The sequence below is a fragment of the Bos taurus genome, chromosome 12 (genome assembly GCF_002263795.3).
Source record: "Bos taurus isolate L1 Dominette 01449 registration number 42190680 breed Hereford chromosome 12, ARS-UCD2.0, whole genome shotgun sequence".
NCBI classification, from domain to species: domain Eukaryota; kingdom Metazoa; phylum Chordata; class Mammalia; order Artiodactyla; family Bovidae; genus Bos; species Bos taurus.
The window spans coordinates 25816552-25834882 of NC_037339.1; the positions used below are offsets into that span (position 1 = coordinate 25816552).

Below are 18331 nucleotides of genomic sequence, written 5' to 3' on the forward strand. Positions count from 1 at the left end.
CTGTCTAGACATGTGTGTGTCCCCAGCTCTTTGAACCTTTTAGTTCTACTGTTATCTTAATTTATCTTTATGTCTTAGATATCTTAATATCTGGTAGATTCATTCTTTTAAGAGCCAGCTAAGCTATTTGTGGACCTTTATTCCTCCCTGTGGGCTTTACTGGTGGCTCAGTGGTAAAGAATACACCTGCCAATGCAGGAGACCTGGGTTCAATCCCTGGTCGGGAAGATCCCCTGAAGAAGGAAATGGTGACCCACTCCAGTATTCTTGCCTGGGAAACCCCATGGACAGAAGGAGCCTGGAGGGCTATTTCCATGGAGTAATAAAAGAGTCAGACATGACTTAGTGACTAAGCAACAACAATTCTTTCTTGTAACTTTCACAATAAGTGTATAGATACATCAAAATAATTTTGATTGGGATTATGATAAATTTATAGGTTAATCTGAGAAAATCGAGACTAGGTTTTCCCATCCATGGTCTCAGAATGTCTCTTTATTTAAACAGATAATTTTCTAAGTACTTTGTTACATACAGAAGTTAGTATTTTCTCTATAAAGTGTGGTGTTCCAAGGACAAAAAAACAGAAACAAAAACAAAAACAAACCAAGGAGGGCCTTGGGATGTAGGAATGGAAAAAACCAGACCCTATCATCCTTCCCTCCCCATGCTGTTAACTATTAATGAATTTCAAGTCCTCCTGAGCAGTATAACCTGTCTCCCTTCCTACCCCATCAGTTCAGTTCAGTTCAGTCGCTCAGTTGTGTCCAACTCTCTGCGACCCCATGAACCGCAGCACGCCAGGCCTCCCTGTCCATCACCCTACGCCATAGGGAGAAGGTATTTGCCTTAGTCTTCCCCCACCCAGTATACGTGCCTCATACAATCAGCACATGATCCTCAAGACCCCTATCCTGCTCCCTTGTACCCTGGCTCTAAAAATGGACTAAGGACACCTGTTCAATGTTGGCTCTCCCTTGAGCTAGCTGGCTGTTCCAACAGCATCTTCCACTTTAATAAACTTTATTCCCTCTCATTCTGTTTCGTGTCTGGAAATTCTTTTCCAACCCGCACATAGACCACAACATAAAGGACATGGGTAACTCTGGTTAAGTTAATTCCCAGGAAGTTTGTAAATTTTGATACAATTATAATATTTTAAAAATTATATTTTAAACTCAGTTATAGATGATGTAGTAAAATGATATTGATGTCTATAAGTTGATCATGTTCCTGGTGACTCTTACTAGTTAATATCTTTATTTTTTCTTATAGAATTGTTTTCAACTTTGAGAACTATATTAAACAGTGGTGACATGGGATATCACTATCTTTTCTCTGATCTTAAAAGGGTCAATGCAAAAAAAAAAAAAGGGTCAATGCACACACACACATTTAACATAGATTTAGAGTTACTGGGTTTTAGATTATTATTACTTAGAATGATATTATTACCCATAAGTTTTCACACTTATATCCATACATGAATCAGCCCTATTAATTTTTTCCTTTCCTTCCCTTTAACTACTTTGGAATCAAGATCCCAGTAGTCTCATAAAATGAGCTGAATGGCTTGTTATGTTTTCTAGAATTGTTAGGGGAAGAACACTGACTGAAACGGCCCTTTAGTAACCATTCGCATGAGTTGTTTTATGACAGGAGATCCTGGTAAGGAATACAGAACTAATAAGCCACCACCAACCAGAAGAGTTTGGGAAAGGTCAAAAGGAGACACCACGAGTCCGTCCACTTTCCAGAATCCCTCTCACTAGCATCCATCTTGGCTGAAAAATGCGTGAGCCACCAGGAAAGACTCTGAATTAGAATGATTGGCCAAAGACCACGCAGAAACTAATCCCATCACCATAAAACCCTAGACTGCGAGCCACGCGGCAGAGCTGTTCTCCTGGGTTCCCTTACCCTACTGCTCTCCACCCAGGTGCCCTTTCCCAAAAAAATCTCTTGCTTTGTCAGCACATGTGTCTCCTCGGACAATTCATTTCCGAGTGTTAGACAAGAGCCCAGTTTCGGGCCCTGAAAGGGGTCCCCCTTTCCTGCAACAGAATAATCTGCCTAAGAAAGGAATTCTTTATCTCTTAAAAATTTGGTAGAATTCACCTATAAAATAATATGGCCTTGGATATTCTGGGGGCTGGAAAGATTTACTATTTAAATTTCTTTAAGGTTTGTAAGGTCTTCTGGTGCCAATTTTGACATGTGATATTTTTCCTTATATTTATCCATTTCATCTCAGTTTTCAAACTTATTATCTCATGGCTCTCTACAAAAATCTTTAATTACATTAAAAAATTCTATGCCTGTACTTACTTACCCTATTCTATACATTAGATAGTTGAGTCAATTAATAAAGAAACAATAACTAATTTCGCCTCAGGTTTTTTTTTTGGGGGGGGGGTTATAAAATTAAATGACAAAGGAATAATCAGGTAACAGATTAAACAGACGGTCTTACAGACTGTCTTGCTAATCACTGCAAGAAAAAGAAAAGAAAATCCAGTCAAAACACTTAAAAGTTAAGTCTGGTTTTAAATCAAATGTGTATCTAAGAACTGAATTTTAGATATCACATAATTAAAGCATAAAGACCTATCTAAAGTTGAAGCCTGACACTGAGATTAACTAAACTTTGAACAGTATTAATCTGTTAGTAAATACATGCTATATCTACTTATTTGTTCTCTTTAGAACTGTGTTTTCATGCATGAACCTATTTTGGACTTTGAAACAAGATTTTATTGCAAACACAATTGAAAAACAGAAAGAAATACTTGATTACTAAGCTATTAGGGTTATAATGGTCTTAATAGCTTGTTTTACTCTCTCCTTGCATATCTAAAAGCAGAAGCAATTGTTTTAAGCCCAGATAAACCAATTCCCAATCCATAATTCTACCCTGGGGATCTGAGAGGAAGGAAATAAAGAGTGAGATTTGAACCAGAGAGGATATCTCTTAGATGAATAATAGTTACCTAATTCTAATTTCCATATTGTCCCGTGGATATTAGATTGCACAGAATTCTTTCTCTGGTAGGTTTAGGACAAAGCAGTTCAGAAACTTATGAAAAAGGAAACGAGGCTAGTGGAATTAACTGTGAGGAGAGAATGTTATTTTCTTCAGAATTCTTCTATTTAAGAATATCGAATTTCTATTTCTTTTTCTAGACTAGAAGAGGAACATTTCCAAGCCCTTTCTTGTATTGCCTCAAAAATCTGCTTCTGATGCTGGAAAATCTAACCAGATAGAGTTGCATATATACTAGTGGACAACGACAAATTCATATTGCTACTTCTTCTGTAGTGTCTATGCTGGCTTCTCTTCATGATTAAATTGAAGTTATAGTAATGACATAGCAAAAGACTTATTTATTTTTTGGCTGCACCATGCAGCTTGCAGGATCTTAGTTCTGAAACCAGGGACTGTAATTATTTTAAATAAACATAACATCTGTTCAATTGCTAAATCGTGTCCAGGTCTTTGAGACTCCATGGACTGCAGCATTCCAGGCTTCCCTGTCCATTGTCTCTCAGTTTGCTCAAATTCACGTCCATTGAGTCGGTGATGCTATTTAACAATCTCATCCTCTGCCACCCCCTTCTCCTTTTGCCTTCAATCTTTCCTAGCATCAGGGTCTTTTCCAATGAGTTGGGTCTTTGCATCAGGTGACCAAAGTATTGGAACTTCGGCATCAGTCCTTCCAATGAATATTCAGGATTGATATCCTTTAGGATTGACTGGTTTGATCTCAATGCTGTCCAAGGGACTCTCAAGTCTTCTCCTACACAATTTGAAAGCATCAATTCTTCAGCGTTCGGCTTTCTTTATGATCCAACTTTCACATCTGTAGATGACTACTGGAAAAACCATAGCTTTGACGATATGGACCTCTGTCGGCAAAGTGATATCTCTGCTTTTTAATATGCTGTCTAGGTATGTCATAGCTCTCCTTCCAATGAGCAACTGTTTTTTAGTTTCATGGCTGCAGTCATCGTCGGCAGTGCTTTTGAAGCCCAAGAAAATAAACTTTGCCACTGTTTCCACTTTTCTTCCTTCCATTTGCCATGAAGCGATGAGTTTGTTTTAAATGTTTATTTTGGAGGGCTTAAATTATTCTCTTACTTGATTGCTTTCTGGGTGTATAATGCACTGCATTATTTTCCATTCCTGCTAGCATGGTCCTAGCCTGAGCTCTCACTGCTCTCCACATGGGCTACTGTCAGCCTCTGACCTCCTCCTCCACTCCAGGTCCTGCACCCTGCTGGCAGAACAGATTTCTGAAACTATCAGCTCTTACTGTCATTCTTGATTTCAAATCTTCCAAGGCTCCTCCTAGCAAAACACATTCAGTGTAAACTTTCCCTGACCCCTAAGACCTTTCAAACCTTGATCCCACCCTCTCCCACTATTTCTTTAGGCTTCTAGATACAAATCCTTGGCTCCAACAGCATAATTTACAGCCCTGGGCACATAGCAGCTGGTATGACCTCTGAACCTCTGTTGATCCTTTCCCCTTAACATGAAAGCATTTCATCCTGCTGCTGCTTTTTCAAGTCCGAGACATCCTCACTCAAGTCCAATGTTCATTTTCTGAGTTCTCCACCTCAGTCTATGAAGTCTTTTATGAATTTTTATGACACTTATCATGAGTACCCTCTTGTTTAATGTAGTAAATAATGTATACAAATTTACTTGTGAAAATCAATTTGCATATAAATTGTAAAGTGCTAGACAAAGGAATGGGGTTATTACTGATTAACACTTAATTGTTTCAAACAGGCCGCACGCACTACATCCTCAATTAGAATCAAAGCATTTGGAATGTAGAGACTGTGTCTAATACTTCTATTCCATTTCCTATAGCTCCTAATCAGCATTAAATAATAAATATTTATCGGGTGATTATTTAAACTATGGGAAAGATGTGTTGGTCACCAAAAGAAGGAAGGAATGTCAGGAAGTGAGGGTGAGTGGGAAAGAAATTCATTCACTCATTCAACAAATACTGATTGATGATCTGCGATGTGCCAGACATTACTGCAGATCTTAGGATTAGAGCCAAAATCCTTGTCAGAGAGAGACTGACTAAGCCCAAGATTATTAGTGAGATGGAGTGTATGTCGAGAGGTGATAAATGTTAAGGGAAAAAGAAAGTCAAGAGATATGTATGGATGGGAAGCGGATTGCTGATTTAGAGCAGGTAGTCATAGAAAGTGTCCTTGAGTTTGTGACAATTAAGGACTACAAGGAGGAAGTGAACTGTAAGGGCATCTGAAGGAAGAAGATCTCAACCAGGGGGACCATTCATTCATTCATCATTTATTCATTCCATATGGAGCACCTCTTATGTAACAGGAAGTGTCCCCAGGGAGACTTCAACAAACAAGGCAAGATCTCTGACCTCCAGCACATCCCACTGAAACGCAAATAATCAAAGTGAGCCAGGTCCCAACCTACAGCCCACCTACTGCATGCCAGGCGCCAGCCTTGAAGGATATACAGATGGATAAGTAAGGCATGTACTTAAAAACGATCACAGTTTGGTAGAAGATAAACATGTTGACTTGGGCTTTTCCTGATGCTCAAATTTCTGTTAAACCTGATAGGCACTAACCCCGCCCCCCCCCCCACCCCGGCCCATTCTCCCCTTCCCCTCATCCTAGAAAGGAGCACCAAAATGCGGTGGCTCTCTCTTCGCTGCTCTAGCCATTATGACTCTGTACACCTGGCTCCCAACCTTTCTTTATCTGACTCTGTGAGACTAGAGAAATCTGAAGGAAAATGGCCACTGCAAGGAAGTTGCAGAGGGAAACTGTTGGCTCTAACTTAAAAATTCTCCAGAGCTGATCAGTTTCTTTCTACCTTCACGGCTACTGTGCTGGCCCAAGTCACCATCCCCGCTCCCAGTACCTCCAACAGATGTGCCTGATGCTACCCTGTGCCTGAAGAATTCATTCCCATAACTGCAGCCTGAGAGATCCTCTCAGAACACAGGTAAAATCTGACATCCACTTCCATATTTGTGATCCCTGTGCCTTGCGCTACTTCTTTTTTTCCACAGTACTGATCACCTGCTAAAACACCAGGTACCTTACTTATTAATTTCTGTTTATGGTCCATCTCTCTTTGATCGAGAGTAAGCTCTATGAGGGCAGAGATCTCTCTCTGTTCATTGGTACTATACCCCAAACACGCAAAATAGCACCTGGAGCTCTCAGAAGTTACCTGCTGACTGAGCGCTGACTGAGCCTGTCTGTTTACTCGTGTGGGTTCCTAGCTAGAGGGTGACCTTCTGAATGGCCACTGGCTCTGCTGCTCACACTTATGGCTCCAGAGCCCAGGGCAGTGTGAAGACTGGGGTAAATGAAGGGATCCCTAAATCAGGCTTTACCCTAGCTTGATTTAGAGTACGATTCATGAGCACATCTTCTCTGTGTTTTCCATCCTTGTTCAGAGCTGGTTCTCAACAAAGGTTACATGACCCGCAAACCCCCAGTTCTCAGAGATAAGGATGCTCTAAAGCTCCGAGGGATAAGGATACCCTATTCGTCCAGAGTGTCCTGGCTAACAGGTGGCAGGGCGGGCACTCACACACAATGTACCTAACACAATGGTGCTGATTTAGTCACTAAATCATGTCCGACTCTTTGGAACCCATGGACTGTAGGTTCCGCCAGATTCCTCTGTTCATGGGGTTTCCCAGGCAAGAATACTGGAGTGGGTTACCATTCCTTTCTCCAGGGGATCTTTCTGACCCAGGGGGGTTGAGCCTGGGTGTTCTGCATTGCAGGCGGATTCTTAACTGACTGAGACACTAGGGAAGCCCTATCTATTTTTCAAGACTGCCAGTAATTCTTATGTTACGCTATTTGCTAAACTTCATCTTTGAGCAAGGTACAATATACCCTAAATGCCGATTTTCACCTATTACAAAAGACACTTTATAAAGGATGTAATACATTCAAAGGAGAACGCCATGGCATTGTGCTCTCTGCCTCAGTGCACCGCGCCTGCTCTGCAGACAACCAGGAACACACTGAGTGGAGGGCTGGGGAGATTAGCAGTGCACATCCATGGAAGCCCTTCTTCTAAAACAAATTTTAAGAAAGGGCAGATTATGATTGATGAACCCAGCATTAGGGTAATGTTATCAGAGATACTTTCTATTTCTGCCCTTTGTGAGGAGGTCAGATTATAATCATGTTAGAACTGAACACAGTGCTTTATTAATGTTTCATGAGTGCGTCGGTTGCAATCAGCCTAGCTTCATGTGGATAAATTAAACCGATTCTTGATGTATGAACTCAGTGCACTGAGAATTTATTGAAATGCCTACTCAAAGTGTCTCTATCACTTTTCCAGGTTTGCTAATGAAACCAAATTTTGAATGTCACAGTTCTTCAGTGAAACACAAAGCTTGTCACCATATTTACAAAATACAAACAACTGCAATCAATTGTAACTAAAAAAAATGGACTAAAAGAAACATATCATTAAAAAATCCAAGTACTGCTTCATTTAAAAAAAAAATAAGAAAAGGAAATGAAGCTGTCAGGATGTAAAGACTTCTACAAACGCATCAAATGCTTTTTTAATTGTTGGCATAGAATAATGAAACTGATCATTTATAATCAATGATATCTCTTTTTACAACATTATTTTTGTCTACTTTGCCTTGAAGTTGTTAACGACAGCTTGATAGAAGAAGGAGGGAATGTTCCTTTGTATGGATGCAGAATACTAATCCACACGAGAGCTGAAGGCCTTTTGTGGTAACGTGAGTGTCATTTCTTTGGGCTATATGACATTTTCATTTTTTACCTTACGCTCATTACAAAGAACTCCTTCAAATCACTGAAGATAATCCCAGTCCAAGTTATAAATATACTAAAGTACGTTTTCTCTAAACCCATTTCATAAGTACTAAATCCTGTATGAGCTTCAGAGCCAGTATAAAGACAGAAACTTTTAATATTACAAAATAATATTAAAAAATGGATGTTGTATTCATAGAATTCATGGAAAACTCATGAAAATTTAAATATTTCTATATTTTATATTACCACCCAGGCTTTGTATATTATAGAAAGATTCATCAGGTAAATATTTCTTCAGCAAAAAAGAAGAGAGGTAGATAGCTGCTTACGTTTTCCAGTTTTAACACAGATGACTATTTCTTCATAATATCAGTATGATCATTTCCCATCAGTATGATGGGAAAATGGACCAGAAGTTGGAGCAAAGGAAACTATGAACAGAATGCTGTTAAGGAAAACTTCAATTTAAAGAAAAGCAGTACAGGAGACCCTGAGACAGGAGAGCAGTTGTTAGACACACCAGCTACACTTGAAAGGTGTCTGGATAGCTCTGATGCATTGAGAATCTTCCTAGAGGCAGCAGCTTGGGTCTGGCCTTTGGCTCAATTCTGATACACCAAGAATGGTGGCTACAGACACAGAATCTTGCTGATGCGTGTGGTAGCTTTCCCTTTCTAGCCTATAGAGTCCCTTCAAGGAAAACCCAGGTAAAGAAGACCCAGAGAATAACCCATTCTCAAGCCGCCTACTGTGTGCTGGCTAGGCACTTCCTATAAAGGACTGACTCAACCTGGCACTGCCTCCTCGTGTCTCACAGAACCAAGATGCAGGCAGTTTGACTTTTCCAAATAAGCAGAATTTTGTGTAAAATCTTTCATTCCATGCAGAATAGGTTTAGTTCACAAGCTTTATGATATTCATTAATGCTTAAAAGATACCAAGAATTGTTTTTAAATAGAGAAAAAATATGGTGCTTTGCTTCTTTCATTTCTTCAAGAAACCAAGTTGGAACTTGTCATGTGCTCAGTTGTATTTGCTTCTTTGTGATACTATGAACTGTAGCCCGGCAGGCTCCTCTGTCCATGGAATTTTCCAGGCAAGAATACTGGAGTGGGTTGCCATTTCCTCCTCCAGGGGATCTTTCCAACCCAGCGACTGAACCCGAGTCTCTTTCATGTCCTGCATTAGCAGGCAGATTCTTTACCACTGAGCCACCTGTGAACTGGAACTTATTACTTATAATAAATATGTTTAATGCCATTTTCAGAAATGCACATGTATTTATTTCTCATATTTTAGTTATAAAACTTATTCTTTTGGAGAGAGAAAGCAAACGTTTGAGAAACAGTTACTTCACCATATTATACACAATCCTTCTAGTTCCTAGTACACTGAACATGAAGGTTGATAATATGTGTTTACAGTGATATTATACAGATTTATTTTGAAGAAGCACTGTATTCTGAAAATAACAAGTGTTGAAGAGGATATGGAGGGACTAGAACAGTCAGTCATACATTGCTAGTAGGAATGCAAGATACACAGTCACTTTGCAAACAGCTAATTTTGTAAAAAGCTAAACATAAATTTACCACATGACTCAGCAATTCTGAATTTTAAGTCTGAATTTTGCAATAAGGAGTTCATGATCTGAGCCACAGTCAGCTCCTGCTCTTGTTTTGGTGACTGTATAGAGCTTCTCCATCTGTGGCTGCAAAGAATATAATCAATCTGATTTCTGTATTGACCATCTGGTGATATCCATGTGTAGAGTCTTCTCTTGTGTTGTTGGAAGAGGGTGTTTCCTATGATCAGTGTGTTCTCTTGGCAAAACTCTATTAGCCTTTGCCCTACTTCATTTTGTACTCCAAGGCCAAATTTGCCTATTATTCCAGTTATCTCTTGACTTCCTACTTTTGCATTCCAGTCCCCTATAATGAAAATGACATCTTTTCTGGGTGTTAGTTCTATAAGGTCTTGTAGGTCTTCATAGAAACTGTTCAACTTCAGCATTAGTGGTTGGGGCATACAACTTAGATTACTGTGATATTTAATGGTTTGTCTTGGAAACAAACAGAGATCATTCTGTCATTTTTGAGATTGCACCCAAGTACTGCATTTCATATTCTTTTGTTGACTATGTGCTACTCCATTTCTTTTAAGGGATTCTTCCCCACAGTAGTAGATATAATGGGCTCCAAAATCACTGCCGATGGTGACTGCAGCCATGAAAGGAAAAGACACTTGCTCCTTGGAAGAAAAGCTATGACCAACTTAGACAGCATATTAAAAGCAGAGACATTACTTTGCCAACAAAGGTCCATCTAATCAAAGCTATGGTTTTTCCAGTAGTCATGTATGGATGTGAGAGCAGGACTATGAAGAAAGCTGAATGCCAAAGAATTGATGCTTTTGCACTGTGGTGTTGGAGAAGACTCTTGAGGGTCCCTTGGACTGCAAGGAGATCCAAGCAGTTAATCCTATAGGAAATCATCCCTGAATATTCATTGGAAGGATTCATGCTGAAGCTGAAACTCCAATACTTTGGCTACCTGATGTGAAGAACTGACTCCCTGGAAAAGACCCTGATGCTGGGAGAGATTGAAGGAAGGAGGAGAAGGGGATGACAGAGGATGAGATGGCTGGATGGCCTCACCGATGTGAGGGACATGAGTTTGAGCAAGTTCCAGAAGTTGGTGATGGACAGGGAGGCCTGCCATGCTGCAGTCCATGGGGTCGCCAATAGTTGGACATGACTGAGTGACTGAACTGAACTGAGCAATTCTATTGCTGGGTATAAACCCCAAAGAAAGGAAAAAAACTTGTCCATATAGAGACGTCCATTGGAATGCTCATAGTAGCATTGTTCCTAACAGCCCCAAAGTGGAAAGAACCCAAAAGTTCATCAGCTGATGAACGGATAAACAAAATGTGGAGTATCGTTATGAAAGAGAGGAACAAAGAATTGATATACACTACAACATGGATAGACCTCAAAAACTACGCTAAGTGAAAGATGTCAAAAACAAAACAACACATATTATATGGGTCTATTTAAGTAAAATACCAGAAGAGGCAAACCAAGGAAATTGAAAAAAGATTAATCGCTGTCTGGGGTTGGGGGTGGGCAAAGGTTCTTTCTGGGGTAAAAGCAATGTTCTAAAATTAGATTTTGGTGATGGTCACAAAACTCTGTAAATATATTAAAAATCATTATACAAGTACATTTTATGATAAATAATGCTTTTTTATTAAAAGCATTTTAATAAAATGCTTTTTATTTTATTAAATAAAAATACCATTTTTATTTAAATATATATAAGGTATATATATACCTTATATACCATATATAAGGTATTCCCACCTTACAGATGAGACATACGAGGACAAAAGATATCTCATAATTTGCTCAGGGCAATGAAGCTAGTAAATGGGAGAGCTTAAATTCCAGAGCCAGGGAACTTTTAAACCCCAAGTCAATCTCTCTCTAATATAACCACCTGGCACTTATTACGCTTACTCCTTGGAAGGAAAGTTATGACCAACCTAGATGGCATATTAAAAAGCAGAGATGTTTGCCAACAAAGGTCCGTCTAGTTAAGGCTATGGTTTTTCCAGTGGTCATGTATGGATGTGAGAGTTGGACTGTGAAGAAGGCTGAGCACCGAAGAATTGATGCTTTTGAACTGTGGTGTTGGAGAAGACTCTTGAGAGTCCCTTGGACTGCAAGGAGATCCAACCAGTCCATTCTAAAGGAGATCAATCCTGGGTGTTCATTGGAAGGACTGATGCTGAGGCTGTAACTCCAATACTTTGGCCACCTCATGCGAAGAGTTGACTCATTGGAAAAGACTCTGATGCTGGTAGGGATTGGGGGCAGGAGAAGGGGACAACAGAGGATGAGATGGTTGGATGGCATCACCGACTTGATGCATGTGAGTCTGGGTGAACTCTGGGAGAAGGGGATGGACAGGGAGGCCTGGCGTGCTGCAGGTCATGGGGTCACAAAGAGTCGGACAAGACTGAGTGACTGAACTGAACTGAACTGGCACTTATTAATTATCAGTGCCCACATGAAAACCTGTGTTCAATCAGTTCAATCAACAGCACGAGCAAGAGAAAAGTTGGTCCAACAATTTTTGCTACTTTGCTTGCCTGAGTGAAAAGATTTGTTTTATTTCACTAGTTTGGACCTGACTAGACAGCACTAAGCCATGCCTGTTGGGCAACCCAAGATGGGCGGGTCATGGTGGAGAGATTTGACAGAATGTGGTCCACTGGAGAAGGGAATGGCAAACCACTTCAGTATTCTTGCCTTGAGAACCCCATGAACAGTGTGAAAAGGCAAAATGATAGGATACTGAAAGAGAAACTCCCCAGGTCAATAGGTGCCCAGATTGCTACTGGAGATCAGTGGAGAAATAACTCCAGAAAGAATGAAGGGATGGAGCCAAAGCAAAAAGAATTCCAGCTGTGGATGTGACTGGTGATAGAAGCAAGGTCCGATGCTGTAAAGAGCAATATTGCATAGGAACCTGGAATGTCAGGTCCATGAATCAAGGCAAATTGGAAGTGGTCAAACAAGAGATGGTAAGAGTGAATGTCGACATTCTAGGAATCAGCCAACTGAAATGGACTGGAATGCGTGAATTTAACTCAGATGACCATTATATCTACCACTGCGGGCAGGAATCCCTCAGAAGAAATGGAGTGGCCATCATGGTCAACAAAAGAGTCCGAAATGCAGTACTTGGATGCAATCTCAAAAACGACAGAATGATCTCTGTTCGTTTCCAAGGCAAACCATTCAATATCACAGTAATCCAAGTCTATGCCCCAACCAGTAATGCTGAAGAAGCTGAAGTTGAATGGTTCTATGAAGACCTACAAGACCTTTTAGAACTAACACTCCAAAAAGATGTCCTTTTCATTATAGGGGACTGGAATGCAAAAGTAGGAAGTCAAGAAAGACCTGGAGTAACAGGCAAATTTGGCCTTGGAATACGGAATGAAGCAGGGCAAAGACTGATAGAGTTTTGCCGAGAAAATGCACTGGTCATAACAAACACCCTCTTCAAACAACACAAGAGAAGACTCTACACATGGACATCACCAGATGGTCAACACCGAAATCAGATTGATTATATTCTTTGCAGCCAAAGATGGAGAAGCTCTATACAGTCAGCAAAAACAAGACCAGGAGCTGACTGTGGCTCAGACCATGAACTCCTTATTGCCAAATTCAGACTTAAACTGAAGAAAGTAGGGAAAACCACTAGACCATTCAGGTATGACCTAAATCAATTCCCTTATGATTATACAGTGGAAGTGAGAAATAGATTTAAGGGCCTAGATCTGATAGATAGAGTGCCTGATGAACTATGGACTGAGGTTTGTGACACTGTACAGGAGATAGGGATCAAGACCATTCCCATAGAAAAGAAATGCAAAAAAGCAAAATGGCTGTCTGGGGAGGCCTTACAAATAGCTGTGAAAAGAAGAGAAGTGAAAAGCAAAGGAGAAAAGGAACGATATAAGCATCTGAATGCAGAGTTCCAAAGAATAGCAAGAAGAGATAAGAAAGCCTTCTTCAGCGATCAATGCAAAGAAATAGAGGAAAACAACAGAATGGGAAAGACTAGGGATCTCTTCAAGAAAATCAGAGATACCAAAGGAACATTTCATGCAAAGATGAGCTCAATAAAGGACAGAAATGGTATGGACCTAACAGAAGCAGAAGATATTAAGAAGAGATGGCAAGAATACACAGAAGAACTGAACAAAAAAGATCTTCATGACCCAGATAATCACAATGGTGTGATCACTGACATAGAGCCAGACATCCTGGAATGTGAAGTCAAGTGGGCCTTAGAAAGCATCACTACAAACAAAGCTAGTGGAGGTGATGGAATTCCAGTTGAGCTATTCCAAATCCTGAAAGATGATGCTGTGAAAGTGCTACACTCAATATGCCAGCAAATTTGGAAAACTCAGCAGTGGCCACAGGACTGGAAAAGGTCAGTTTTCATTCCAATCCCAAAGAAAGGCAATGCCGAAGAATGCTCAAACTACCGCACAATTGCACTCATCTCACATGCCTATAAAGTAATGCTCAAAATTCTCCAAGCCAGGCTTCAGCAATATGTGAACCGTGAACTTCCTGATGTTCAAGCTGGTTTTAGAAAAGGCAGAGGAACCAGAGATCAAATTGCCAACATCCGCTGGATCATGGAAAAAGCAAGAGAGTTCCAGAAAAGCATCTATTTCTGCTTTATTGACTATGCCAAAGCCTTTGACTGTGTGGATCACAATAAACTATGGAAAATTCTTCAAGAGATATGAATACCAGAACACCTGATCTGCCTCTTGAGAAATTTGTATGCAGGTCAGGAAGCAACAGTTAGAACTGGACATGGGACAACAGACTGGTTCCAAATAGGAAAAGGAGTTCGTCAAGGCTGTATACGGTCACCCTGTTTATTTAACTTATATGCAGAGTACATCATGAGAAATGCTGGACTGGAAGAAACACCAGCTGGAATCAAGATTGCCGGGAGAAATATCAATAACCTCAGATATGCAGATGACACCACCCTTATGGCAGAAAGTGAAGAGGAACTAAAAAGCCTCTTGATGAAAGTGAAAGTGGAGAGTGAAAAAGTTGGCTTAAAGCTCAACATTCAGAAAACAAAGATCACAGCATCCGGTCCCACCACTTCATAGGAAATAGATGGGGAAACAGTGGAAACAGTGTCAGACTTTATTTTTCTGGGCTCCAAAATCACTCAGATGGTGATTGCAGCCATGAAATTAAAAGACGCTTACTCCTTGGAAGGAAAGTTATGACCAACCTAGATAGCATATTCAAAAGCAGAGACATTACTTTGCCAGCAAAGGTTCATCTAGTCAAGGCTATGGTTTTTCCAGTGGTCATGTATGGATGTGAGAGTTGGACTGTGAAGAAGGCTGAGTGCAGAAGAATTGATGCTTTTGAACTGTGGTGTTGGAGAAGACTCTTGAGAGTCCCTTGGACTCCAAGGAGATCCAACCAGTCCATTCTGAAGGAGATCAGCCCTGGGATTTCTTTGGAAGGAATGATGCTAAAGCTGAAACTCCAGTACTTTGGCCTCCTCATGTGAAGAGTTGACTCATTGGAAAAGACTCTGATGCTGGGGGGGATTGGGGGCAGGAGGAGAAGGGGACGACAGAGGATGAGATGGCTGGATGGCATCACTGACTCGATGGACGTGAGTCTGAGTGAACCCCGGGAGTTGGTGATAGACAGGGAGGCCTGGCGTGCTGCGATTCATGGGGTCGCAAAGAGTCGGACATGACTGAGCGACTGATCTGATCTGAGACAGCATGCTAAAATCCTTACTACCTCTATGTGATTCACTCAGCAAATATTTGGTGACTAAATACTACTGCAGGCACCAGGGCAGATATGACTGAGAAACTGAGAATCACTCAACTCAGAAATCACTCAGTACATAGTGGGTTCTAGGGTTGAATTTGTAGATGCAGTATCTTTACATTGATATCATAGTCAATATTCAAGTATGTGGGGCTTCCCTGGTGGCTCAGTGGTAAAGAATCCACCTGCAATGCAGGAGATACGATTTTGATCCCTGAATTGGAAAGATCCCTTGGAAAAGGAAATGACAACCCACTCCAGTATTCTTGCCTGGGAAATCCTATGGACAGAGGAGCCTGGTGTCTACAGTCCACAGGGATCACAAAAGAGTCAGACACAACTTAGCAACTAAATGACAACAATAACGAATTCAAGTATGTAAGGGTACTGTGGTAACTATGGACTACCTGTTCTAAAAATAAGCAGATTCTTAGAAACATGCATCACTAAAGAATAAATCCTTCACATTAAAAGATAAATTAAAGAGAGAAATCTCTTGCTTAAGAAGATAGTGTAAAACGACAACATATATCCAAAAGTACCAATTTATAGATTGAGAAGTGAGAGAAATCCTACAAAAAATTTAGGTACTACATGATATCACCTCACTTCCCAGGTGGCTCAATGGTGAAGAAATTGCCTGTCAATGCAGGAGACACAGGTTCCATCCCTGGGTCAGGAAGATCCCCTAGAGAAGGAAATGGCAACCCACTCTACGATTGTTGCCTGGAAAATCCCACGGAGAGAGGAGCCTGGTGGGCTACAGTCCATGGGGTCACAAGCAGTCGGACATGACTGAGCACACATGCGTGTGTACAAGATATTACCCCAGGATGAGACTAAATTACAGATGATCTATTTAGTAACTTTGAAGATAGGTTAAATGAGTCTTTAAACCGAGTCTACTGCCTCAGTACCAACTTTCTAGAGTAAGTATATTGAAAGTAAAATATGTCTTAGAGACAGAAAAGATAGCTCTAAAATTGAAGGCAGCATGTGACTGACTGACTGTGACAAAAAGAGACACAAAATCAGGGGTAGGGTAGAGGAAGGGATCATATATTTTCTGATCCTGTTTATCCAGAAAAGGCAAATCTTTATAGAGACAGAAAGTAGATCAGTGGTTGCCGAGGGCTGGTTGGAAGAATGGGGGAAATTGTGAGGATGCTAAAGGGAATTGGGTTTCTTTACAGGATAATAAAAATGTTCATAACTGACTGTGGTGATGGTTGTGGAACTCTATGAATAGACTAAAACCCATTTTTTTTAACTTTAAATGGTTGACTTGCATGGTATGTGAATTATATCTGTGTGATATATGTGAATTACACAGCTCTTACAAAAGAAGGGACTTGGGGATATATGAGATCCACTGTAATATGTGGGCATTATTTGGATTCTAATTCAAATAAATATACTGTCAAAACAAAATAAAATATATTTATGGGATAGCTGGAAAAAACTGGGAGTGAAACAGGGTTAAAAATATATTTTAGGTCATTGAGTTTATTGATCTAATTCTTCAATTGGCCAAGAACCAGAAAAAGAACACTAGAGAGGTTGTTTGGTAAATCAGTTAATTCCATATACCAAAACCACACTGAGACTAAAATCTCCTTAAATATGGATAAATATGTTAAAATCTATAAAATAACCACATGCAAACATTTTATCAATATCTACACATTCTTTTACACCAGATATCTGTCATACAGATTTAAAAAGCAGTGGCATTTTCTGTCTAAGAGCGTTTACAGTATGAGTGTTCTATTAAAGTCAAGGATATGATACTTTAAGGTATGTTTCACCCACTCCAGTGTTCTTGCCTGGAGAATCCCAAGGGCGGGGGAGCCTGGTGGGCTGATGTCTATGGGGTTGCACAGGGTCGGGAACAACTGAAGTGACTTAGTAGCAGCAAGGTATGTTTCACACCTTACAATTTCTTACAGATAAATATGTTCTAAATGTACACTATTTTGTTTTGAATATTTTATGAGTGAAGAAAGAGAACAGATACAGCCAGTAGACAAAAATAAGGAATGGGTATTAATGTCAAGCATTTTAGAATATGTTGCATTAGTCAACAGATGCTCATCTGATTGTCTTCTCCTAAGGGAGCAAAGATAACTGAATTACCATTCCTTTATTAGTCCTCATGAAAGGAAAATCCACTTTACAATAAAGAACATTGTCAAAAGACAACTGTAAAATCCTTTCTTTTTTCTCAAAAAATTAACCTTGTATTTACAGATGTTAAATGAAAATTTGTTAATAGCTAAAAACATAAAAAAACTACAGAGTATTTTTTACTTCCTTGTGACTGCTCAAGAAAGAACAAAATTGCTCTTACCATCCTGTTGATTCGTACAAAGTCTTCGGGTTTTTTTGCCCAAGGGGGAAGATCAACATCATTTACCACTACTTCATCTTCTCTGACTCCAAGATTATATCCATTACTGTTGACAAACATCTCCGGAAGGTAATAGAATTCTGGAATTAGTTCCTGCCAGGAATAAAAAATGCAGCATATTAAACCACTTTAAAAATCAGTTGAACAGAAGTATTAATTTATAAAAACTATATAACAGAATTAATTTCTTCACTTAAATCCAGTATTTTATTACTTGATTCTATTCTTCATTTAATTTTCTTCATATAAGAGCCTAAGAAGATATTTTTCTTCAACAATACGCTTGACAAATTATAAGATTTTCAATCTTGTCTTGCCACGGATTACTTAAGAGAAATGGGTTACAGAATCAACAATAGTTCCCAACACTATTAGTAAACAAGTATACAATGCCATATACACAAGTCTACGCTGTTCAACAGACTTTTCTGAATACTATTAAAATACCAAAATTTAAAAAAAGTTTAAAATATTGCTAATATTGTTTAAAAATCATGCAGCATCTTCTACTTTTCTTTTTGACTCCCCTGGCAATTACAATACATGAATTTCATGAAGAGACTCAGAGTTTCACTTTATAATTTGGCAAAATAAATTATTTTTATACCTACCACTAAAGAAAACTAAGAGATAATGCAACATACTAAGTTTTAAATATTCTGCATGTGCCACTT

The 18331-nt window shown here is 39.6% G+C and overlaps 1 protein-coding gene across 6 annotated transcripts in view; it reads right to left on the bottom strand.

Annotated features, from left to right (window-relative positions):
• The window catches only part of NBEA (neurobeachin), a 673061-nt gene that overhangs the window by 47457 nt on the left and 607273 nt on the right, over positions 1-18331 (bottom strand). For all 6 annotated transcript variants that reach the window (XM_059892161.1, XM_059892163.1, XM_059892162.1 and 3 more), the window contains one exon: positions 17598-17750. In XM_059892161.1, the coding sequence (XP_059748144.1) occupies positions 17598-17750 (153 nt within the window). The remainder of the gene's footprint in view (positions 1-17597; positions 17751-18331) is intronic.